Below are 22,392 nucleotides of genomic sequence, written 5' to 3' on the forward strand. Positions count from 1 at the left end.
GGGGCCCCGGGGGCCCGGACCCCCCCCCCCCTTGAGAAAAAAATCATGTAAAATCACGTGATTTTTACCTTTTTTTGGGTTGGGCCCCCCCCCCCCCCTGGCGCTCAAGGGGGGGGGGGGGTGCAAATTGAAAAAATTTTGAGGATCAAAAAAAAAAATGTGCTCACTACCACCCCCCCCCCCCCCCCCCCCCCACTGAGCGAATTTTTGGCCGGCGCGTTTTTCAAATTTTCGGAAGCAAAAAAAAAAAATTGTGCTCTGTACCACCCCCCCCCCCCCCCCCCCCCCCCCCCCCCCACTGAGCGACTTTTCGGCCGCCGCGATTTGAAAATTTTCGGAAGCAAAAAAAAAAAAAAGTTGGGCCCCCTCCCCTAAGAAATCCTGGATCCGCGCCTGACCATAAACACCTAAATGAAATCTCATCTTGATGGGTTTAATTGGCTACAATAAATAAGCCATCAGAGAATTTGATGAGTATCTGAACAAAGTCTGACTTTGCAGACTACTAACGATTTGGGGAATACCCAGAATAAAACCTCCATGGCCATGGCATCTATACATGTAGAAATCCTAATTCACGCACTTTTCTCTACGGAACTGATCGGTGATTAATAGGCCTACCGATCTCCGGACTCCCATAAAGGAATCCATTATAAAGCTCACCCAGACTGCCAGGTATGAATTCTGTTTCTTCTTTCATATTGTATGAATGATAATAGCTAAAACATTTTCACTTTGTTTTGTGAGTTTGGTCATCATTTCTGACCTTTTGTTTTGACGATAAATTGAGATCTGCCGTGTACAACTACTAGTAGTAGCTCTGCATGTATTGAGGATACAATACATGTGTTGAGTGTTATTATGGAGCCAATGCCATGCCCATGATGACATGCATGTCTATTTCTGGTATACCAAAGTTTGTGGTGGGTGAATTCTATTTTTACATGTCAAATTTGAAATTGTCTTTCCAGTATGTTTTCAGTAGAGGTCATTAGAACTTTTGTTGGAATTGACATGATAGCATTTGTATGGTAAAACTAAAATAACTGATGCAGATTTAAGTATCACCCCCCCCCCCCCCTCCTCTCTCTTTGGGAAAATTTCTCCAAATAATGCTGAAATTAGGATTTTTGCTTGATCTAATTAAAATAAAGTGACTATTTCAGTTCAGGCTTGTGAATCATGTGGTTATGAAAAATTGAAATTGAATTACAAAGCATATTCTCCCCCCCCCCCTTCCCCATACAGTATGAGTGCCAACGCAGAACCTCATGACTTTAGTGACATCCTCAAACAAGTGGCTCGAAGAATATCCGAGGTAGAAGACATTGATAATCTTGGGAAAGCTTTGGGTTTCATACCAGCTGAAATCGCTCGCTACAAGCAGACCAACACACGCACTTATGACATTAACTACAGCGGGACAGAGAGTATGCTTTGCCAGTGGCATGAGGGTCAGGGTAAGGCTGAACAGCAAGAGGCGTTGATTCATGCACTTCGGACAGCCAACCTTCATCCCATTGTTGACGAACTATTTCCTACATCTAACCCTGGTCAGTATAACATTGTTTTAATGTTAATATTTTTGTAGTAGTTCTGAATATTTTTTATTTAAAGATAAAGACCAGTTATGGTCATGCGATTGCATTGTGAAAGAAACGGTGTGGAATCGATCAGAAAAGGATGATCATCTAGCATATAAGTATTGGTGTGTACTGCAAGGTTCTGGAATCATCAAAATGATTAAGAAATTTGGCCTAGTCTTCGTAAAGTTACAAGCACTGTACACAGAAAGATGTATATGGGACTACACACAAGTGCGCGACACGTGCGTTATATCTATTTGGTCCCAATAGATAAACTAATTTACCAAATATATCAATTAGTAGGTGGTTTTCCCCCTAGTTTCCCGGCAAAATTGTTATCATCAAGTATTAGTCAAAACATATTCTTTCACATGATTGGTAATAAGAGCTTCCATTTCATTTTTTGAGAGGGGGGCGTTTCCAAAACTGGTCTTTACCTTTAAAATTGAAGTGCTTATTCTTTCAATGCTTTTAGGAAAATAAGATAAGGAACTGCATCAAGTATATTAAATCACCACTGCACTACTTGTAGCTACTTGCTCCCTTTAAATAGAAAACAATGCCTAAATGGTGCCAGTTGGTCCCCCATGATCCTCTTTTTCTTATGTTAATTGAGAGCTGAGTTGATGAGATAACCACATGTCAGTGACCATGCTGGGTGGTCTAATCCCTCCTGGCCAAACTAGTGCAGACGGGCTTTAAGTATATAGAATTATGGAAACAAGCCTTTAATTATAAAGATTATCTTTAATTCATATTCATAATGAAGAAATTTGCATTTTCTCTTTGTTTTATGTGGGTGTTTTGCAAACACATAGTACCTGCAATTTCCATTTTGTTTTATATATTTTGTTAATTGGTCGAATTGTATCTAAATGTACTAACTCTTGTTTTGAAAAATGCTAGATTTAGTACTTTGCACTGTGTATTATGTTTCACTGTAAATTGTGTCACATTTTGTCTGTACAACAGATATTTGTTTATCATGAGCTCTATAAATATATTATTATTATTAGAAGTAGTAGTAGACGTAGTAATAGTAGACGTAGTAGTAGTAGTAGTGGCAGTAAACAATAAATGATTTAATTCTGTAATTTTAGTGTTAGATGTAGAAATGCTTTCATTTTAAATGTATGAATGTTCTTGAATATTAAAGTTATCATTTTTGTAGTAGAAATTATGAGCAAATGAAGTATAGTACATAATATACTCAAATAGCATTATAATAATTTCTGTCAGTACATTTGCAATTTAAATAACGATATGGTTTAAATTTCTGTCTTTTTTAAGGTGCAAAATCAGAGAGCCAACCAGGGTGTGAAGCAAATAAGAATGAAATGTAAGTACCGGTATTGCACATTTTTTAAAATTATTTTTTATAATTATAAATAAATAGACAATCAATTAAAAAAAAAAAAAAAAAATTGTTAAATCAAAAAAATATCTCTGCATATTATTAGATATGAGCTTTTATATTCCACATACTAAGAATCTTGCTCTACGATTGGTTAAAAGTAAATCATGTGATGAAAGAGAGTTCGCCCATCATTGATGGGAGAAGATAAGGTCGTTGCACGGTGTAGATAGTAGTACTATCTACACTGAGTGCAACGCACTTTTACTGAAGATAGAAGTACTATCCACACAGTGCAACACACTTTAATTGTATACGTTGCGTATTGCTCTCCTCTTTAAACGCTTTTAGTGTTAGTACGCAAAGTTTGGTCACGCAAGAACTATATGGTCACACCATATGTACACCATACTGCATGCACTGTACGTATCTTACACCGTTTGCTAGCTGTTAATTGATGACTTGTTGCTCTAAAATGACGGAAGAAGTGAAATGTTTCCGATGTGGAATATAAAGCAAATAATCACCGTTTCAGGCGATGGCAAACTATCACTTCCTTGGCGATCTGGATGTATACGCTATCCTTCCTCAGCTTCGCTTCGGAAAGATGGCTACATCCAGATCGCCTCGGAAGTGATAGTTTGTCCCATCACCTTCATCAACGGTAATTATTTGCTTACTAATGTTACTTCTATTAAAAAAAAGTTAAATCAATTACGCCCTGGACATTTACCCCGCCCCCTAGATGAGTACCCCCAGGAAAAATACCCCCCCCCCCCCCAAGGAGAACCACACCCCCAATTTTTTTTGTACCCGCTATGACAATTACCTCCTGAAGACAATTACCCCCCCACCCCCTGTTCATTAAAGGGGAAGTCTACCCTGATAATAAGTTGCTTTTTAATAAGAGCAGATTTTTTTTCTTTCTCAGGGTGTAATTGTCCCGGGGGTAGGGTAATTTTTTTGAGGGTAATTGTCTGGGGGGAGGGGATTGTTCTTTGGGGGCATTTTTTTTTTTTGGGGGGGGGGGGTCAATTGTAATATGTACCTAGCTTTCTCTTTCTCTCTCTCTTCTTTGTTATATATATAATCCATCACTCACTCAAGGGTCACAGACGTCCACATCAGGAATCTATCCGAGCTCCTACTCTCAAGTCATTATTACAGCCTTAGTGCTTCCTTGGACATCAAGTACAGCATCGCAGAAGGGATCGAAAAGAAGGAAATGAGGAGCTATCCTGAAATGTACATCAAGCTGTTACACCGATGGAATGCGGGATCAAATAGGACTTTGAGTCAACTTGATCAAGCACTGAAAGAGTCCGGTGCCCGTGGTCTTATATCTAAATATAAATAGAAAAATGTGAGATGAGTGTTATATGAGCAGGTTCAGTTTCGATCAAGATCAGTGCTCCCATCATTCCTGTGTGTTGTCATACCCTAGTCAAAAGTAAATAGTCATAAAATATTCGAAAGATAGTGAAAAAACATCACAGAAGATACTTTTTTGACTATCTTATTTCTGAAATATATTTCTCATCTCTCATTTGTTCCAAGAAGAGATGAGTGTTAGGCCAAAACAAAAAAATAATTTGGTTGTCCTCGACCGCCCGCTCGTCATTTTCGGGCCGCTCGTATTTTTATTTTTTATTTTATTTTTTATTTTTTTAATTCTATTTTTTTTTTTTTTTTTTTTAATTTAATTTTTTTTTTGGGGAGCAATCTTTATTACCAAACATACCATTTTATGCATTTGCAAGGATCAAAATGCGTCCCGTTGGTCTTTTCAGTACGCAATTAGGTATTTATTAAACTTGCCATTTTTATTTTTCTATGTCAAAATGCCGTTCATTCAAATCAGGTTCTGAGCATTCTTAAACTCATTTTAAAGCCCATCTGTACTAGACTACTACTACTAATAATAATAGGCATTTGTATAGCGCCGTCTATCAGGAGGGATTAGACCACCCTGCAAGGTCACTGGACAGGTGGTTATCTCATCAAATCAGCTCTCAGTTAATATAAGATAAAGAGGATCACGGGGGACCAATGGTCACCGATTAGGCATTGTTTGCTACATAAAGGGCGCAAGTAGCTATTAGTAGTACAATGGAGATTTAAAAGGTGCTGTATTTCAAAGCCCAAAATACTTTCTGTGTTGGTCTTGATATTCATTGTACATTAAACTAGTCTTTTACCATATTAAAGTGTTTTATAGACTTTGTTTGTTTAAATGCTTGACAATCCCAATGATTTTTTTTTTATGGAAAAAAAATTATTTAAAAAAAAAAAAAAAAATGGGGGAAAAAAAAAAAAAAAATCAAAAAAAGACACACAAAAATGAATTAAAAAAAAAATTTTAAAAAAAATTTAAAAAAAATCCGCCCGCCCGCCCCTACTCCAGAAAAGCAATCGAGGACAACCAAACAATTTTTTTTTTTTGGCCTTATGAGCAGGTACAGTTCCGATCAAGATCAGCAGCGGTTCTAGAGAGGGGGCGTATTGATTTAGATGTCCCATTTCCAATCTCACTTGAATGCCATCCTAATCCATCCAAACTCTCATGATCACTGTACTGCCAGCCTAACTTTCTAGGTAGCTGTCACACCTAAAATAGATTGTCTTCTTCATTTCAAACGCTTCCATCATTCCTGCGTGTTGCACATACCCTAGTCAAAAGTAAATAGTCGAAAAATAGTGACAAAACAATCACAGAAGATATGTTTTTTTACCATCTAGTCATCTCTGAAATATATTTATCTTCTCTCATTTGATCCAAATCCTTAGCCTGAAATATTATTTTTGTCTTGTTTTTACAATACATGAAAAGTAGTCTACTTTTCTGGGGGAAAAAAAAAATGTAGAGCCTAACTTAGCACCCAAATGTTGTTTGCATGTGAAAAATGACAAGGGTATAGTATTGAGGTGGGTTAATGACGTTAACTGAAAGCAACACAATTAAATTGCATGTTAAGATTTACAAATGGGTGGTATTACATACCCAAAGTTATTAACTCCTGCTTGTATTTCATTCTTTACATGGGTCTGCCCCTCAGTATAATCGTAGTTTGATTAAACTATACAATCCTTCTAGACATCTCAGATCATCAAATTCATCTTAATTGGTTGTACAATGGGGGATAGGGCTTTTTGGGCATAGCTAGGCATAGGCCGGTCCATACTATAATAATAATAATAATAGCTCACATTTATATTGCGCCTAATACTTTGTTTCTAGGCGCGGAACAACTGCCACAATCTATTCGTAATCTGTCATTTGTCAAAGAATTTAAAACCGCACTCAAGACATACTTGTTCAATGTTGCATAGAAAAAGAGGATCATGGAGGACCAATGATCACTGATTATACATTGTCTGTTATATAGAGGGCGCAGGTAGCTATTATAAGTAGTGCAGTGGGCCTTTAAGTTTAGTGTATCATATAATTTCATGTTTAATTTTTTTACTCAAAGTGTTCATGTTTATGTGACTATTTCTACTCTATTTTCTACGTGCCATGCATGAGCATCATTATTTTGATGGATACCGGCGCATTACAAGTGGTGATGTTATCACTATTTTAGTAGTAAGTTAGTGTGGAATAATATGATAGTAGAAATATCCCCTTGAAACAATTGCTCAGCTAATGCCCTTATACTCTAAATATGACATGAAATAGGTGAACATTTTTGGACCAAACTTGTGTGAGGTCCCATATACCAATTTCTGTGTCACGGTACAGTGTATGTGATTTGCTTCAGTATACATCTGTATACATTTCCATAGACTTCATAATCAACCTTTCTCTATTTCTTTCTCACAGTGTCTTTCACAATGCAATCACATGATTGTATAGGACTCTAATTTATCTCAGATATTACATGTTGTGTAGTGCTGTAAATGCATCTGTATTTTTTTAAATATTGAAATCAAAATTAATTTTTTAAAGGGATGCACTTAAATTATGAACAAGGGTGACAAATAATAATAAATAATAACATGATTATACATTGAATTTGTATTGTCAGCTGTTTTAGTTGTAGTAAAGTTTAAATATTTTACAATCAATGATTGTATGTTTAAAGAAAAGATTGAGTTCTGGGCCTGGGGAGAGGTGAAAATAATTCGTGAGCATTTTCATTGTTATTATGCAAATGTGGAAGAACTTATCAGAGTAAAAATGTTCCCTGAAAAGCATGGCACTTCAAATGCCTTCACATTCTGATATGACAGCTTAAAAATGAGGACCACATTTGTTTGCGACGTGTTTGTGTAGTCTTGTTCCTGTATACATCTATCTGTATACAGTGCTTGTTACTTTTACCAAGACTGGGCCAAATTTCTTATCCGCATTTTGATGATTCCTGAACCTTGCAGTACAAACCAATATTTTATGCTACATGGTCAACATTTTCTGATCAATTCCACACTGTCTCTTTCACTATGCAATTGCATGACCAGGCCCCTGTTGCATAAAACTTATAATTGATGGTAACTCTGCCATCAATGGCAACTACCATTGTAACAGGGCTCAACAGCCAACCAAAATCAAGGTTTCCATGGTAGTTACTATTGATGGAAAAGTTACCATCAATTGTAAGTTTGTGCAATGGGCCCATATCTCTTATGATATAATGTATACATACATTATGTACTTACATTTTTTAAAAATATTTTTAAACTGAAATATATACAAGTACTATGTAAAGTGTTTGTTATTACTTGTTTTATCAACTCTGTGAAAACACTTTGTAATAAATATAAAGTTTTAAAATGTTCATCGATAAAATCAATTCCATATTGCATGTACAGAAAAGGTGAGATTGTGTGTGTGAGAGAGAGAGAGAGAGAGTGACAGGGAATGTGAGAAGCAGAAGAGGAGAGAGAGGGAGAGAATGCAAATTATGTTTCCTTTACTTATCAACTATTTTCCTTCTAAACCGCTTAGAGGCATTATGTAATTTGTGGTATAGAAATATCTTATTATTATATATTATTATTAGAGAGAGAGAAAGAAAGATAGAGAGAGAGAGAGAGAGAGGAGGATATATACATAAATCATTTAGGTATGTTTCAAATTCTCTGTTTTGGATGCAAATATGAAAACTCCCTGGCATGCAGTTGTGGGCCTTGTACATTTATTTAAGGTACCATTTTTTGAAAGTCAAATGAACTGAAGATGAACTGAAAAGATTACAAAAGGAATGGTTCCCACCACGTATCGCACCCCTTTACTCAGTATCCGACACAAGGTAAAAAGTAAAAGAAAAAGTGTTTCCGCCCGGGCTCGAACCGGGGACCTTGGGTGTGTAAAACCCACGTGATAACCACTACACTACGGAAACATCTCGGGCATAGAGGGCGATATTGTGGAATCGACGTTCAGTCAACGCGTTGTGTATAGGGTGACTCATAACAAATCTAATCACAGACTGTTTTTTTTCCACAAAGTCCGTGTTATACAGTGATCAATGATCAATAAGTGAATGACATATCCAAGAATCCGAAATGGCAGTGTCAGAAACCCGATTATTATCCATAATTCAACGAATGTAATGTCTGTTAATTGAGGTCATTTTTAAAGAAAATGAAACGATTTGAAAATATCAATTATCCTTGACATCATTATAATCATAATAAATGGATCAAGCATAGTTAAGCAGGTGGGTGAAATGAAACTGCATTTAGCGATCCATTTATCATGATTTGTTTCATATTATGTAAAAGAAAATATGACTTTTTAAATGATATGCATTCTTAACAATTATTAATTCCAATTCATTTTTTGTTCTCAAAACCATGATGAACTTTATAGTTTGGACAATTGTGGTTCTATCTCTCCCAATAGGCTACTTTCGTAATGTAATAAAAATTTGATATATAAATCTTTGGTGCCTCGTTACAAAGTATTTCATTCACTTATTAATTAAGCAATTAAGTTAAAGGCAAAAGAGTCGGTGGTAACATGCCAGGAGGTACAAAATTGGCATACAATAAAATTATTTTATTTCATAAAACAGTGCTTAAATAATTCATTGGAATCCCATATTGATGATATCAAGGAATATAACTTTTTAAACCTCAGTATTGAGTCAATCACCCTATACTTGACAAGATATACTTCAAAATAATAAACATCCCCCGTGAGCGAGAATTGGCGTTTGGCGCAAAATCATTTCTATAGGAAAGTCCGCTTCAGCCTCCTATTAGGGACTTTTAGATTTGCACGACGGAGAACGTGGACTGCCCTTTTAAGGCAATGTGACGTCACTGCCAGTGCCTTAAAAGGACGTCACATTGCCTTAAAAGGGCAGTCCACGTTCTCCGTCGTGCAAATCTAATAGTCTCTATTACTTTGTCCGTCGTACGCTTCGATAAAATAATGTACTGCGTCTGTTTGCAATTTGCCTGAAACCTGAAGAAAACCAGTCCGTTCGTCGGACAGGGGATTTCTTCAAAATTGGAACTCCTCACTTGATATTTCTTGTATTCAAGAAGATCAGCGGATTTTCCTATTTCAGTCAACCATAATCGATACCTGCATGGATGTGAGATTGAAGCAACATTATCCATTGGAATTGGAATTTAGTTTACTTCAATGTATTGTTAGAGTCATCAAAACTTAGATACAGTTATATTAGCGTATAGCTTGGAACTTGTGGTTGTTTATTTGGCTTTTGAGAAGACATCTATGATGGTATATGCAGGCAGGGGCGTACGCAGGGGAGATTTTGGGGGTTCAAACCCTCCTTTGGTATTTATATTTGTGTAAACCCCCCTAAAAAAAAATTTAAAAAAACCCTTTTTTTTTTCATCTTTTTTTTTAAATTAAAAAAAAAAAAAAAAAAAAAAAAAAAAAAAAATTATGACCACGGCTAACGTAAAGTGACCTTACCCACCCCCCCCCCACGAAAAAAAAAGTCAAATTTCAAATTTCGAGACCAAAAAAAAAAAAAAAAGTGTCCGCTTACCCCCCCCCCCCCCCCACACACACACACACACACACACACTGAGCGACTTTTCGGTCGGCGCGATTTTCAAATTTTCGGGAGCAAAATATTTTGGGCCAGGTTTTAAACCCCCCCCCCCCTTGAAAAAATCCTGCGTACGCCCCTGTATGCAGGTATATGTTAGAGATGTAAGTTTGAATTCTAGACGCTACGTTTGTTATGAGAGAACACTAGGCAGAGTATTACTTGATATTAAAAATGAAATCAATGTGAAGGCGAGATTAATTAGTTAAGTACTTAGTCCGAAAATAACAGGTGAGGAGAGAACATTGGAAATCAGGTGAGAAGATAGGAAATAACAAGAAACGCTTTTATCTAAATTAAAATTTTATTCATTGACAGATTTGGGTCTGTATCATCACTTACATGAATTGTGATACATGGCTTGATTACAAAAAGCTTTCATCTACCGTCACTTCTCACACATCGCGAGTTTCCAGGTTTTCAATGCGACTAGTAATTATAATATATCGGTTTGATTTTTGGTTGCTACGATCTATAGCGCATAGTAAAGTTACGGATTGGAGGAAGAAGACCCTAGTATGTGAGCAGCTGTCTCTCCTTCAAGTTAGCGAGTATATAATAACGGGGAAGCGATTGTCTTCATTCTCAAAAACAAGACATTTCACCTGATGATATCTGATGATGGATTGACCAGTATGTTTTCATTTCTGCGGATATTACACCTAGGAAATGTACCTGAGATCTCGATGTCTCCATCAGTGTAAAATTGTAAATCAGGGGAATGTAACCTAGTGAGTTCACACTTCACACGGACGCTAAAGGAGAAATATATCATCGATGTAGCGGAAGAACATGCTAGGTTTGAGAATTTGTCTGGCAAAAAATTCTACTTCGAGCACCGCCATATAGATGTAACGTATAGGCATGATCGCATGCAGGGGCGAATTTCAGTCCCCATTGCAGTTCCTTTCGTTTGGTGGAAGTATTTGTTGCCAAAGCAGAGGTAGATGATTTTTTTTTTCAAAGGAGAAAGGTGCTATTATCTTCAAGTTCATAAAGCAGATATTGGCTTTGGTGATATCTGAGGATTAATAATCGACCAGGGCTATAATAATTCTTGAGGTTATAGAGTTGGAAATATACTTCTACCGTCTCCATCCCCATTACCCCCCCCCCCCCACGGCATCCGTCTCTCTGCCTCCCCTCCCCCTCTCTCTCTTTCTCTCTATCTCTCTCTCTCTGTCTCTGTCAGTCTCTGTCTTTGTCAGTTTCCCTTCTGTCTCCCCCTCACTCTCTCTCACTCTCTCTCTCTCTCTCTCTCCGTCTGTCTCTTTCCCTTTCTCTCTGTCTCTCTTTCCCCGTCTGCCCTCCTGTCCATCACTTGTTCTCGATCTCTATATAAATATCTTTCTCCCTCTCACTCTTTCTCTGTCGTTCTCATCCTTCTCATCCTCATCCCGGCATCCCGACCCAATCCACCCCAAACTTCCTCCTCGACCGAGATGGCTCTCAAATGTTGCGAGGAGCACTTCTCTTGCTCCGGTACGAAGCTCTGCCTCGCCCTCGTCACCCGTGTCATGTTCATCGTCCACAACCTGACGTCCGTCGCCCGGGCCGTCACCGTGACCGACGACCGCCGACTGTGGTTCCTAGCCCTCACCATCATCGGTCTCCTTCTCGAGACCGTCTTTACCATCGTGAAGAACAAGGGGGAAGAGTGGAAATGGTGAGTACATAACAGTGCTAAATCGATTCGAAATTTGCTCCGGGGACATTTAGCTGAGGAAACATTTTCGTCTTAAAGGTAAAGACCAGTATTGGAAACGCCCCAATTTCAAAAAATGAAATGGAAGCTCTCATTACCCCAATCATGTGAAAGAATATGTTTTGACTAATACATGATGATAACAAATTTGCCGGAAAACCGCCTACGAATTTGGTAAATTTGTTTCTCTCATGGTCTGTGAGAGATATAGGGTAGTCCCACATACATCTTTCTGTGTATAGTGCTTGTAACTTTACGAAGAATGGGCCAAATTTCTTACCATTTTGATGATTCCAGAACCTTGCAGATGCTAGATGCTAGATGATCAACCTTTTCTGATCGATTCCACAACATTTCTTTCACGATGCAATCGCATGAACATAACTGGTCTTTACCTTTAAAATCTTTAGATAGGTGTTTAGGATTGCGATTTTTTTTCTCTCTCATGTTATTTCATTCTCCATAAAAATCATTAAACATACAAACATGATATACATGAAAGGGAATGAGCAAGCAACCTTTTACGAGAATGTGAAGTTAACAAAAAGGGCAATTATAGCCTTATGAACGTCAACCCCTTACATATTTGGTTTTAGTTTGGGTGTCCGTATTTAATTCGATACTCATTTATTCCTCTCTCCTTTTACGCAATAATACACGCAGGTAATGAACATGTCAGACCAAAAATAGTTTAGTGAAAGATGAGCAAAAAGCATTTATACATGTGCATGCTAATTGTGTTCATATACAGTGATCAAAACACACTCCTTCATGATAATAATAAAAATTCCTCACATATTCTACTTGATATCAATGGCATGAAGGCAAACAGGGATAATAAAATTGGCTTAAAACATTGGCGAGTGATAGGGGGGGGGGCAGGTCTCTGTCCGACCGGAAAGATTGTTTCGATTCTTGAGATAATATATTATTGTACAAGATATTGTACTATACAATATTTGCCCTCCATGTAATCAGAGAAACTTATTGATGACGAAGCTGTGAGAAAAGGTGGAAGAATAATGATCAGTATTAAGAACGTTTCAGAATCAAAAATTGTTTTGGGGGGTCACGATGCCGGAATTCAACTACTTTGCAAAGCGGTAAATGTAATTGTTGCGTGATACAAAGAGAACTGCCCATTTGTCAGTTCACAAAATAACTTAAATAACCATTTTCCCATCATGAAGCTTTTGTCTGTTCCACTTAAATACTATAAATCAACAAACATTCCAGAGTTTATGTGTAAAGAAAAGCAGAAAGTTGTTTTCTCGTTTGACATAATGACAACATTGCAGATGGGACATTATGCATACTAGTTTATTTAAATGCCTGATGAATGATCTCAACTAATCAAAATGCATTACCTCCTGCATATTTGTTTTTACCAAATTTCATAGACAAGAAAGGTTGGGCTCCCTTTAAGGCTAATTCGAATTTAGTCCCGGCTTTAATGACCCGTTATCATGTTGGAAAAGAATATGTATATATAGCTCAATGTTTCAATTTTCCCCCTTTTTCTCATATTACATAATTTATACATGTACATATATAATAAAACATAAACAAAAAAATGCAATGCATAATCAAAATCGGTACAATAATGATGTCGCACTTATATTAAGTGGTGTACATACTTCTATGCATTGCATCATTATAAAAGAATTGCAGAAAATAATCATTCTAAATTAGAATTAGAATTAGAATTTTATTGACACTTCGACCCCCTCTCGGGGTATGAGAGTACAAACAAACATAAAAGTATAAATACCAATGCATGACTTAGGAAAACAATTCTCATACATAATGACACAAAGATACAAACGATAATAGGTATATAATAGGTATATAGTGTTTGAAAGTACAAACATGAAAAATGAACCAACTAGTAAACACAAAGTATATATATATACATGTACAGTGTAGAAAGTGACAATAATGAATGTATAAGTATAATGCAGTCTATTTACAAGATATAGTAAACAAAGTAGGAGGTTTCACTATTCTACCGCTACGAGTACGTGTAGGTTTAGCTCTAATTGTACTTCTTGTATTGCTTGAACTCATCTTCTTTCTCTGTTTTTGGATAAAACTTCAACATAATAAGGCGAGTAAATCTTGCTAAATTCTTCAAACTGAGAAGTGCTTCTAGCATTAAAAAGTTCTGTCATGTGCATAGCACTTGGGAGCTTAGACTTACAATACTTTTTTGATAACTATAAACATCTCTCCCTTTGAAAATATGGACAAATAAAAATATAGTGAAATTCATCTCCTATATGAGTGGACAGACAGAGTGTGCACTGCATATCACAATGTGGTGTGTTCGCATCAAATCGACCTTTGTTTACAGGTAATTAAATCATAGTTTAAGAAAAAGTGGAGGAAACCTATAAAAGACGCAGAGCTTTTGAAGCTATAGATCCCCTATTAGGAAAGATCAAACTTGTGTTCAAGAATGGAGAAAAAAGAGAAAAATAACGAGTTTAGTGCAATGACAGAGATGGAAAAGGGAAGAGAAAAGGTTAGACAATGGAGAAGGAGAAGGAGAAACGGTGAAAGAACAGGAGGGAGGAGGAGGAGGATCGAGAGAGAGAAAAAGAGAGAGCGAGCGGCTAGATGGGAAAAGGAAGAGAATAGGATTTACAAGGAAGAAGAAGGAGAACAAAATGAAAGAACAGGAAGGAGGAGGGGAGAGAAAGAGATGAAGAGATCGATCGAGTATTGTATGGATATACAATGAAAGCCTTTTTCTCTGTTCCCTTGTAAGTTGATGGTAATATTGTTTTCGATGAAGGCGTCGCAATGCTTTAATTACCTCACTTCATTTGCATGTATCTTGTGTAGAAAGCACCTACTGAAGTCCTGTTGCTAAGTTCTTGCACGGATCTAAAACGTGGAGCATGCAGTTGTCAACTTTAAGCGCTCCTCTTTGGTGTGATAAAATATATACGGTTTTCATAAAATACGTGCGCAAAGCATAAAATAGTCAGACTAAAAGTGCATTTCACGTCTCACCAAGCGCAAAGCATACTTCTTTTTTTAACACACCCAATAATGATGATGATAACAATGATAACAATGATAATAATAATGATAATAATAATAATAATAATATTAATATTATATATATTAATAATAATATGTCGTTTATTCATCTTTATTGAAGAAAGTACGTATAACACAGTAATAAAGAAGTTACATGAAACCCAGGACCAAGATTTGAATTACATTGGATGCATCTCATAATAATATAATAATAATAATAATAATATCCTAATAGTCCACTCCAAATTTTATAAAACCGAAACGGAAATTCTTTTTGCCCAATTGATCGTGAGCCCGGCAGCCACTGAGCAGCGCCAGATCGACGTTGCTCTATCCCTTATTGTTGAACGCCAAACAAGGTAGCAACAACTCCCATCTTTTAACGTCTTTTGGTATGACGCGGCCGGGGTTCGAACCCACGACCTCCCGGTTGTGAGGCGGACGCTCTACTGACTGAGCCAACACTCCGGTTGCAGGGATAAACAATTACAATACACAAAACGGAAAAGAGAACATCATTATGAATAATAATATGAATAATTTTCATTTTTATAGCACACAATCATAGTTATCCATCACGCGAGGTGCTCCAGGCGCTCCGATATTAGCACCGCTCTTCCATTGTCATCATGAACATTGCATCGTATAGGAGTAAAATATAGGGGGAAAAAAAAGGAATGATACAGCCCAAATATTACGGCATCGAATGATTATTTTGTACATTATACACCTATACGGTAAGAGAAGATAACGGGAGAGAGAGAGAGTGAAAGACAGACAGAGATAATAAGAAAGAGTATCTTAATATATCCACATTCTTTCACTATAATTGACAAATTGAATATAGTATAATTTAGTAAGCAAACTAGATTTTCTATTTTTTTCATAGTCATCACCTCTCTCCTGTAGCCCCGTCAGACTTGTGACCCCAATAATTGAATTAAATTCCTAATTATTGAACCAATATTGGTCCATCACACAAACAGAGCCAAGGTCTATAATTACCAACGATCGTAGACGATGATAATCGAAAGTAGATAATGATTAGTTTGTTTAAAGTCACCGTTAGGAAGATCATTATTTTATTAAAGGGGCATGTTCCCCGTATTCCAGAGGGCGTTCAAAATACGTACGCGCTGGCGGACGGTGCTATAGCTGCCTTACCTGCCTATTGACACCAACAGAATACGGCTCTTACGCAGATGGCGTGTTCCGATAACTACACTTGCGGGAACGTGCCCCTTTAAGAGAAGACTTCTAACCATCAGCGGATCCTCAAGAGTGAACTCAAATGCTTAGATATATAATTGTTTAGGAACCATGCAAGGATCACTTTTTTCTATTCATGGTGTTATCCACACACACCCCTTTCTCTCTCTCCCCCCCTCTCTCTCTCTCTCTCTTTCCCTTTCTCTCTCTCTCTCTCTTTTTGTTGGGTTCCTTGATAAGTTTTTTTAATATCGTATTCTAAATTTGTGGTATTTTTAGGCGGTGTTTCAAAATCACGATTCCCATTTTTGTTCAGGTTCATTGTTTTGTTTGTTTGTTTGTCTTGTATTGTTTTTGTTTCTTGTTGTTGTTTTGTTTGGTCTTGTTAATTATGACTCTAGGACACCTGTCCCCTGGAAAACCGCCCTCCGGATAACCACCCCTAGGATAACCACCCTCTAGGACAACTACCCCCTAGGACAACTTCCCCCGGACAACTACCCCAAACAACTACCCTCTAGGACAACCACCCTCTATAGGACAACTACCCCCTAGGACAACTACCCCCGGGCAACTACACCCAGACAACTACCCCATAGGACAGCCATCCTCTAGGATAACTACCCCCGCATGATAATTACCCTAAGTGGTTATTGTCCGAGAGTATTTTGATGGTAGTTACCATAGGTGGTTAATGCCAAGGAGGTATATGTCCTATATGTGTGGGGATAGTTGTCCAGGGGTAGTTGTCCTGAAGGGTGGTTGTCCTAGGGGGAAGTTGTCTTGGGGTAGTTGTCCGGGGTAGTTATCCTAGGGGTAGTTGTCCTAGAGTGTGGCTATCCTAGGGGTGCTTATCCGGGGGTGGTTGTCCAGAGGGTAGGTGTCCGGATACGGTTAATAGGACTTTTCGATTTGCACGTCGACACAGTGGACTGCTACGTGTGGCGTCATTTTAAGGCTTTGCTAATGCCTTAAAAGGACGTCACATGTCCTTAAAAGGACTTCAAACGTAGCAGTCAACTATGTCGACGTGCAAATCGAAAAGTCCCCAGTCATTTTAAGGCATTGCTAATGCCTTAAAAGGATGTCACATGTCCTTAAAAGGACTTCAAACGTAGCAGTCAATTACTATGTCGACATGCAAATCGAAAAGTCCCTATTTAGTATAGCTGCGTAGATACGGGATATGCGTGCGTTTTTATGTACATGTAAATGTAACTTTTATTAGCCGTATAAGTTGTGGGTAATAATATCTGACCCACGGCCAATATGAAATTGACAGCCATGTTCGAAGCAAATTCCTGATTAAATAGTCGAGTATGTACCGAGTCTGTTACCGATCCGCGGGGGTGAAACTAAAATTAATTACTGAAATGGTGCGTGCAGATAATTGCAATCCCTTTGGCCTATTTATACGCAAGCAGTATAGTTCAGTATATCAATTCAACTGCGCAGACAGTGTCATAAACTGGCAGTGGTCCAACAATTTATTTTATGTATAGTTTTGTATTAGAACATTCCGGGTGACCTCTTCTATCATGTATTTGTAATATTATTGAGAAGTTGATTGAATCTCATTTTCTTTTACACTTCAATTCTGCAAAGTTCCTACATCGCTAATGTACTCAAGACATCAAATAATTATATTCAAAGGATGCGAAATTGAAGCTTTGTTACCGTGTCTGTGGGTGTGCGTGCTCCCTTTTTTTTTTGGGGGGGGGGGGGATATACAGTGTGAGTCCACAAAAAATTACACCTAGAAAATTGCTAATTATTTTAAAAAATCATCTACGAACAGTAAATAATTATACATCTTATGAAAGAGTGTTTTATCCCAAATCATTTGGTATCAGACAAAAATGATATCAAATGATTTGGGATAAAACACTTTTTCATATTTAAAGATGTATAATAATTTACTGTTCATAGATCATTTTTAAAATAATTAGCAATTTTCTAGGTGTGAACTTTTTTTGTTGCTCACACGGTATTATCCCAAAGCCCTTTGAAGACAAGGGACTTTGATTAAAAACTAAATGATGGATTGAAAACTTTTAATTACACTTTAATAAACACAACTGATTTTCATAAAATCTGGCTGCTTCCCCATCCCACCCCCATCTTTGAAACGTGTCAGGAGGGGGCAAATTGCCCCCTTGCCCTTCTCCTTCAAATGCGCAAGTATGAGGGACCATGAAAGGATCACTGCAAAATAGATCGGGGATTCGATCAAAATATCAATACTTGTTTGCGCGTTTCGAAACCGATTTAAAAATCAGGTTTGTCGGTCAGGTAATCCGTGCTGAGCAGTATAATTGACGCATTCATCCCGCATTTTCGTTGAGATACATTGTTCATGTACTTGATGCATTATTCTTTCTGAATTAATTCCAGACAGTGAGCCCAATCTGGCGGTTGGTGGATATAATGCAAAAGTGTGGGGAAAGGGTGTGAGGGGGAAGGGCGTGGGGGGGGGGGGGGGTCTTCCTGTCTCTACCTGCCCTCTCAACATTTTTGTCCGAAAGTCATCGCCATAATACTTAACGTGGACGTATTTGGAATGATGTCAGTGGGGCACATCCTAAAAAATGATTTAAAATTTTCTACTATTAGAAAGAAATTTAGTCAGGTTATTTTAATGGTTACATTGCACGTTAAAATAAAGTACTGGAGACATTTTCATTTATAACTTATTTCCAGTTGCATTGCGATATTGCAAATAAGTTTCATGAAGATCAATTTTGCATTTAAGCCTAGGACAAGGAGTTATTAAGAGAACCTCTCTTGTTTGCTCGCTCATTCATGATAATAGCAATATATTTTTTAATCACTATTAATTGGGAGTAACGACATATTGCCCCTCTAAATTGTAAGTCTTTTTTTTGGGGGGGGGAGGGGCACCCTCTTCACAATAAACATCAAGACCCCCAGAAAGTGGTCTCCTTCTTCCTTGCGGAGCCATAAGTGTATAGACCACTGTAGTTTTGGATAGCTTGCCCCCTTTGAGGCCAAAACCCGGATACGCCACTATACTATGCTTAAACTAATGTAGCTATATTTCAATAAAAGATAGGCTACTCATCACAGATATGCTACTCACATGATCAATCACAATGTATCAGTTTGAATAAATTGCGAATAGAGTACAATTGTTTGCAATGCCCTTGAATAAGAGTCTCCCATTATTCATGTTTGAAATTCATCCTTGAGTGATATGAAAATGGAAAATTTGAATCGTCTAGTGCAGTCAATTATCATATTTCCTGAATAAAGCTATCCTTCTTTTGAATTAGTGAACGATTTCAGTTAGAGCAAAATAATATAAGTCACCGTCGTTCTAAAAAAAAAGGATTATAAAGTATTGACATTGTTATATCTTTTTCACCCTCTGTTTCTCTTGGTCATTCTTTTACGTTGATTAAGCGTCATTTTTTTTTTTAGCGGGTTAGCCCCATCCCATCCTCCCCATCTTAATTAAATGTAGGTGTCTCTTGAAATATAGGGAATATTATGATACCTGTTGATTGATTGATTAAACGAAAGGGTTTTCATGTTTTATCCGCGGGAAGAGGTTGAACATATGACTTTAAATAAATATGTTACATTTTTCCTTCCTTTCTACAGGTTTTGCCCGAGCGTCTTGTTTTTCTTGGCGGGGTCCGTGCCTTCAATCTGGATCTTAGAGTTTGACTTGCTGAACCGAAGAGGGGTGCCTGCCGTTAGTCAGGATGTGCAATATACTGACGACCTTGTAATGGTAATTATAAAAGAGATAAGGGGCCCGTTTTTTTTAATGAAACATGTTATCGATAAGATCTGCCACATATCTATGACAAATCTTGCCCGTAGCCAATGATAATAATAATAATAATAATAATAATAATAATAATAATAATAATAATAATAATAATATAATGGTTAATATCAAGTGTTTTGCACCGAAGTCTCTAAGAACTGTAAAAGACAAAATACATTGACAAACAATTATTATATATATATATATATATATATATATATATATATATATTATATATTAAACAAAAAATTACAAATAAACCTACACATTAAAATGCATATGAAATATACATCAATATGAACAGAATTAGTTAATCATCTAAATTGATTTATTTCGTTTCACGGGATACGTTATCATGTACATGTATGTTTAATGGAATTTTTCCTTTTTATTTCATTTAAAAAAAATCGTAGGCAAGGACATGGGTGTTAGCCCTGGAGCAACTACTATTATTTGTGTTGATCGTTGGACGTTGGCTTCTACCAAAGGGGGAGATCACAAGAGATCAGCTCTCTCAGCTCCTACTGGTCTACATCGCCACTGCTGCGGATATCATCGAATTCTTTGACAGCTTTAATTCCGATGAATCTCCGTATAACCGTGAGCTGATCACAGCCGTGCTGACCCTCTGGTCATGGAGCCTCGTCCAGTTCACCCTGGTTCTAACATCCACCAGGGGATCACCAGAGTACAGCCTCTCGGTAAGACCTACACAGCCGAGGGTTCTTGAAGAAACGGACGTCAACAAGTGGCACCGCCTGGCGAAGATGCGTCGGGTTGTGATGCATACGCGGATACCCTGGCCTTGGGGGCGCTTTGGACAGGTGATGCCTTTGCCGAATCCGCCAGGGAAGAACCGCGTGCTTCCGGTGCGTCCGGAAGACGAAGACAAGGTGTATCCATACAACCGATGTGCGTGTCTTGAATCGGAGATCTGGGCTGTCATGGTTGCGCTTTGTCTTCAGGATGGACCCTTCCTGATCCTTCGTCTCATTCTTATCTCCCATTATAAAATCTTCACGCATCTTAGTCTATTCTTCACCAGCAAGAACGCGTTGGTCTTGATGCTGCAGTTATATCGGTTGATCGTTGTGCACCAGGAGAAGGTAGCCGCAGATAATCAGCGCAAATTGGAACACCTGAAAGCTCAGGAGGAGGATGAACGACAGTCGAATGTAGACCTCGGGGAAACCCAAATGAATGATCCATATGATATTGAGCAATACCGGGCAGCTGTTCAGGTCCTCTACCGCCCGTAACTATGTAAATTATCTCACCACAGAATAGTTATATTCTTATTCCTAAGTGCCATTCGACATGTTCGTTGCCAAAAATTATATCACGTGAGGAAATAATAAGAAATCAACATTACTACGATGTTTCCTGAATATTACTTTACATGACGTCACGTCGTTAATTGTCATAATTCTTTCTAAATTCAAATGTTAAATGTGATATACACGTTTAGATAATCCGTCATCTGTCCACGGGGGAGGATGTTAGGTTCGTTTGTTGTAGTTCTGTGTTTACTTATTACGACGTTGAAAGATAATTGTTCAAATCGTACTTCAAAATTTAATTAGAAATAATTACAATATTGATTAGTGAATCTAATTTTGTATTCGTAAATGAGAAAGAGGGCCATTGATGCACATGTTTTCAACTGGACACAACAAGGCGCATGTTCTTGTGCTCTGCTTTGCCCAACTAAGCATCAGAATGAAACAAAGTTGGCCACACTCTTTGTCTAGATAGATCCGATAGGAAAACAAATTGCGCCATCTTAAGACAAATAGTAAAACATATTTTTCACAAAGTGAATTTAAAATTTAAAATTTTACGACGCGACCGCAGTATAGGACTACATATTCACGTGCGTGCAACAAACGCGAAACCGAAGGAGAACTTTGGTCTGTTTCGCGAACGCTAGCGTGCGATGAGCCAGTTTCAAGTCCATTCATGTACGTGCAGTTGTCCAAAATAAGACGTTAATGGCGTCAACCAGTATATCCCATGCTACAGCCCCTTTTAGGGAACGAGAGAGGAACAATAAGCAGGGTAATGTACTTTATCCGGAGAAAGAATCGAGGGCACTGTTAAATCTAGACTCGGAATTCCGTTTAAGCCCATCTGTACTAGTTTAAAGGAGGGATTAGACCACCCTGCAAGGTGACTGGCAGGTGGTTATCTCATCAAATCAGACTCACTTAACACAAGAAAAAGATGATCATGGGGGACCAATGGTCATCGATTAGGCATTGTTTGCTATTAAAGAGGGCGCAAGTAGCTATAAACAGTGGGGCTTTAAAGTAATGCTTATATGCACCAGGCTAGTTATGATTCGAAGATTGTGTCTATTTATAATGTTTCGCTCTTCTATATAACATTAACAACATTTGTTTGTTATTAAAAATAACTATTATAAAACATTGTCCTCTTACTCTAATTTTCAACTGAACTGAAAACCATGACATGCCATTTGAATCAATTCTTATTATACATTTTGCTGACTGATTGTCGTTTTTCATAATTTACGTATGCACTAGAGATGCTATTGATACTGTTGTCTATTTTTCCTCCTTAAAATTTAATTCATTTGAACAACTTCCATTTCCCGGAGCGTCGCCTGCGGTTTCTTTAACTCAGCGTTTTTCAACAGG

The 22,392-nt window shown here is 37.6% G+C and overlaps 2 protein-coding genes and 1 non-coding gene across 3 annotated transcripts; 2 read left to right on the plus strand and 1 right to left on the minus strand.

Moving 5' to 3' along the window:
• Positions 1-576: 576 nt before the first annotated feature.
• On the plus strand, positions 577-4,561 carry LOC100889324. Its single transcript, XM_011671749.2, has 4 exons — positions 577-675; positions 1,249-1,553; positions 2,877-2,925; positions 4,048-4,561. The coding sequence occupies exons 2-4, from the start codon at positions 1,250-1,252 to the stop codon at positions 4,295-4,297; spliced, it is 603 nt and encodes a 200-aa protein (XP_011670051.2). The 5' UTR covers positions 577-675; position 1,249; the 3' UTR covers positions 4,298-4,561.
• Positions 4,562-8,212: 3,651 nt separating this feature from the next.
• TRNAV-UAC lies at positions 8,213-8,285 on the minus strand. The gene has a single exon. It is a non-coding gene; the product is annotated as a tRNA-Val (tRNA).
• Positions 8,286-11,416: 3,131 nt separating this feature from the next.
• On the plus strand, positions 11,417-20,991 carry LOC591480 (transmembrane protein 26-like). The gene is made up of 3 exons (XM_791040.2): positions 11,417-11,640; positions 19,561-19,693; positions 20,146-20,991. The coding sequence occupies exons 1-3, from the start codon at positions 11,417-11,419 to the stop codon at positions 20,989-20,991; spliced, it is 1,203 nt and encodes a 400-aa protein (XP_796133.2).
• Positions 20,992-22,392: the final 1,401 nt, after the last annotated feature.

Source organism: Strongylocentrotus purpuratus, unplaced genomic scaffold (assembly GCF_000002235.5).
Source record: "Strongylocentrotus purpuratus isolate Spur 01 unplaced genomic scaffold, Spur_5.0 spur5_scaffold_16, whole genome shotgun sequence".
Classification (NCBI taxonomy): Eukaryota; Metazoa; Echinodermata; class Echinoidea; order Camarodonta; family Strongylocentrotidae; genus Strongylocentrotus; species Strongylocentrotus purpuratus.

Coding starts and splice junctions, on each gene's coding strand:
- LOC591480 (XM_791040.2), top strand. CDS start 11,417: ATGGCTCTCAAATGTTGCGAGGAGCACTTCTCTTGCTCCGGTACGAAG. Junction 11,641..19,560: donor AAGGGGGAAGAGTGGAAATG/GTGAGTACATAA, acceptor TCCTTTCTACAG/GTTTTGCCCGAGCGTCTTGT. Junction 19,694..20,145: donor ATACTGACGACCTTGTAATG/GTAATTATAAAA, acceptor AAAAAATCGTAG/GCAAGGACATGGGTGTTAGC.
- LOC100889324 (XM_011671749.2), top strand. CDS start 1,250: ATGAGTGCCAACGCAGAACCTCATGACTTTAGTGACATCCTCAAACAA. Junction 1,554..2,876: donor ATTTCCTACATCTAACCCTG/GTCAGTATAACA, acceptor GTCTTTTTTAAG/GTGCAAAATCAGAGAGCCAA. Junction 2,926..4,047: donor GAAGCAAATAAGAATGAAAT/GTAAGTACCGGT, acceptor CACTCACTCAAG/GGTCACAGACGTCCACATCA.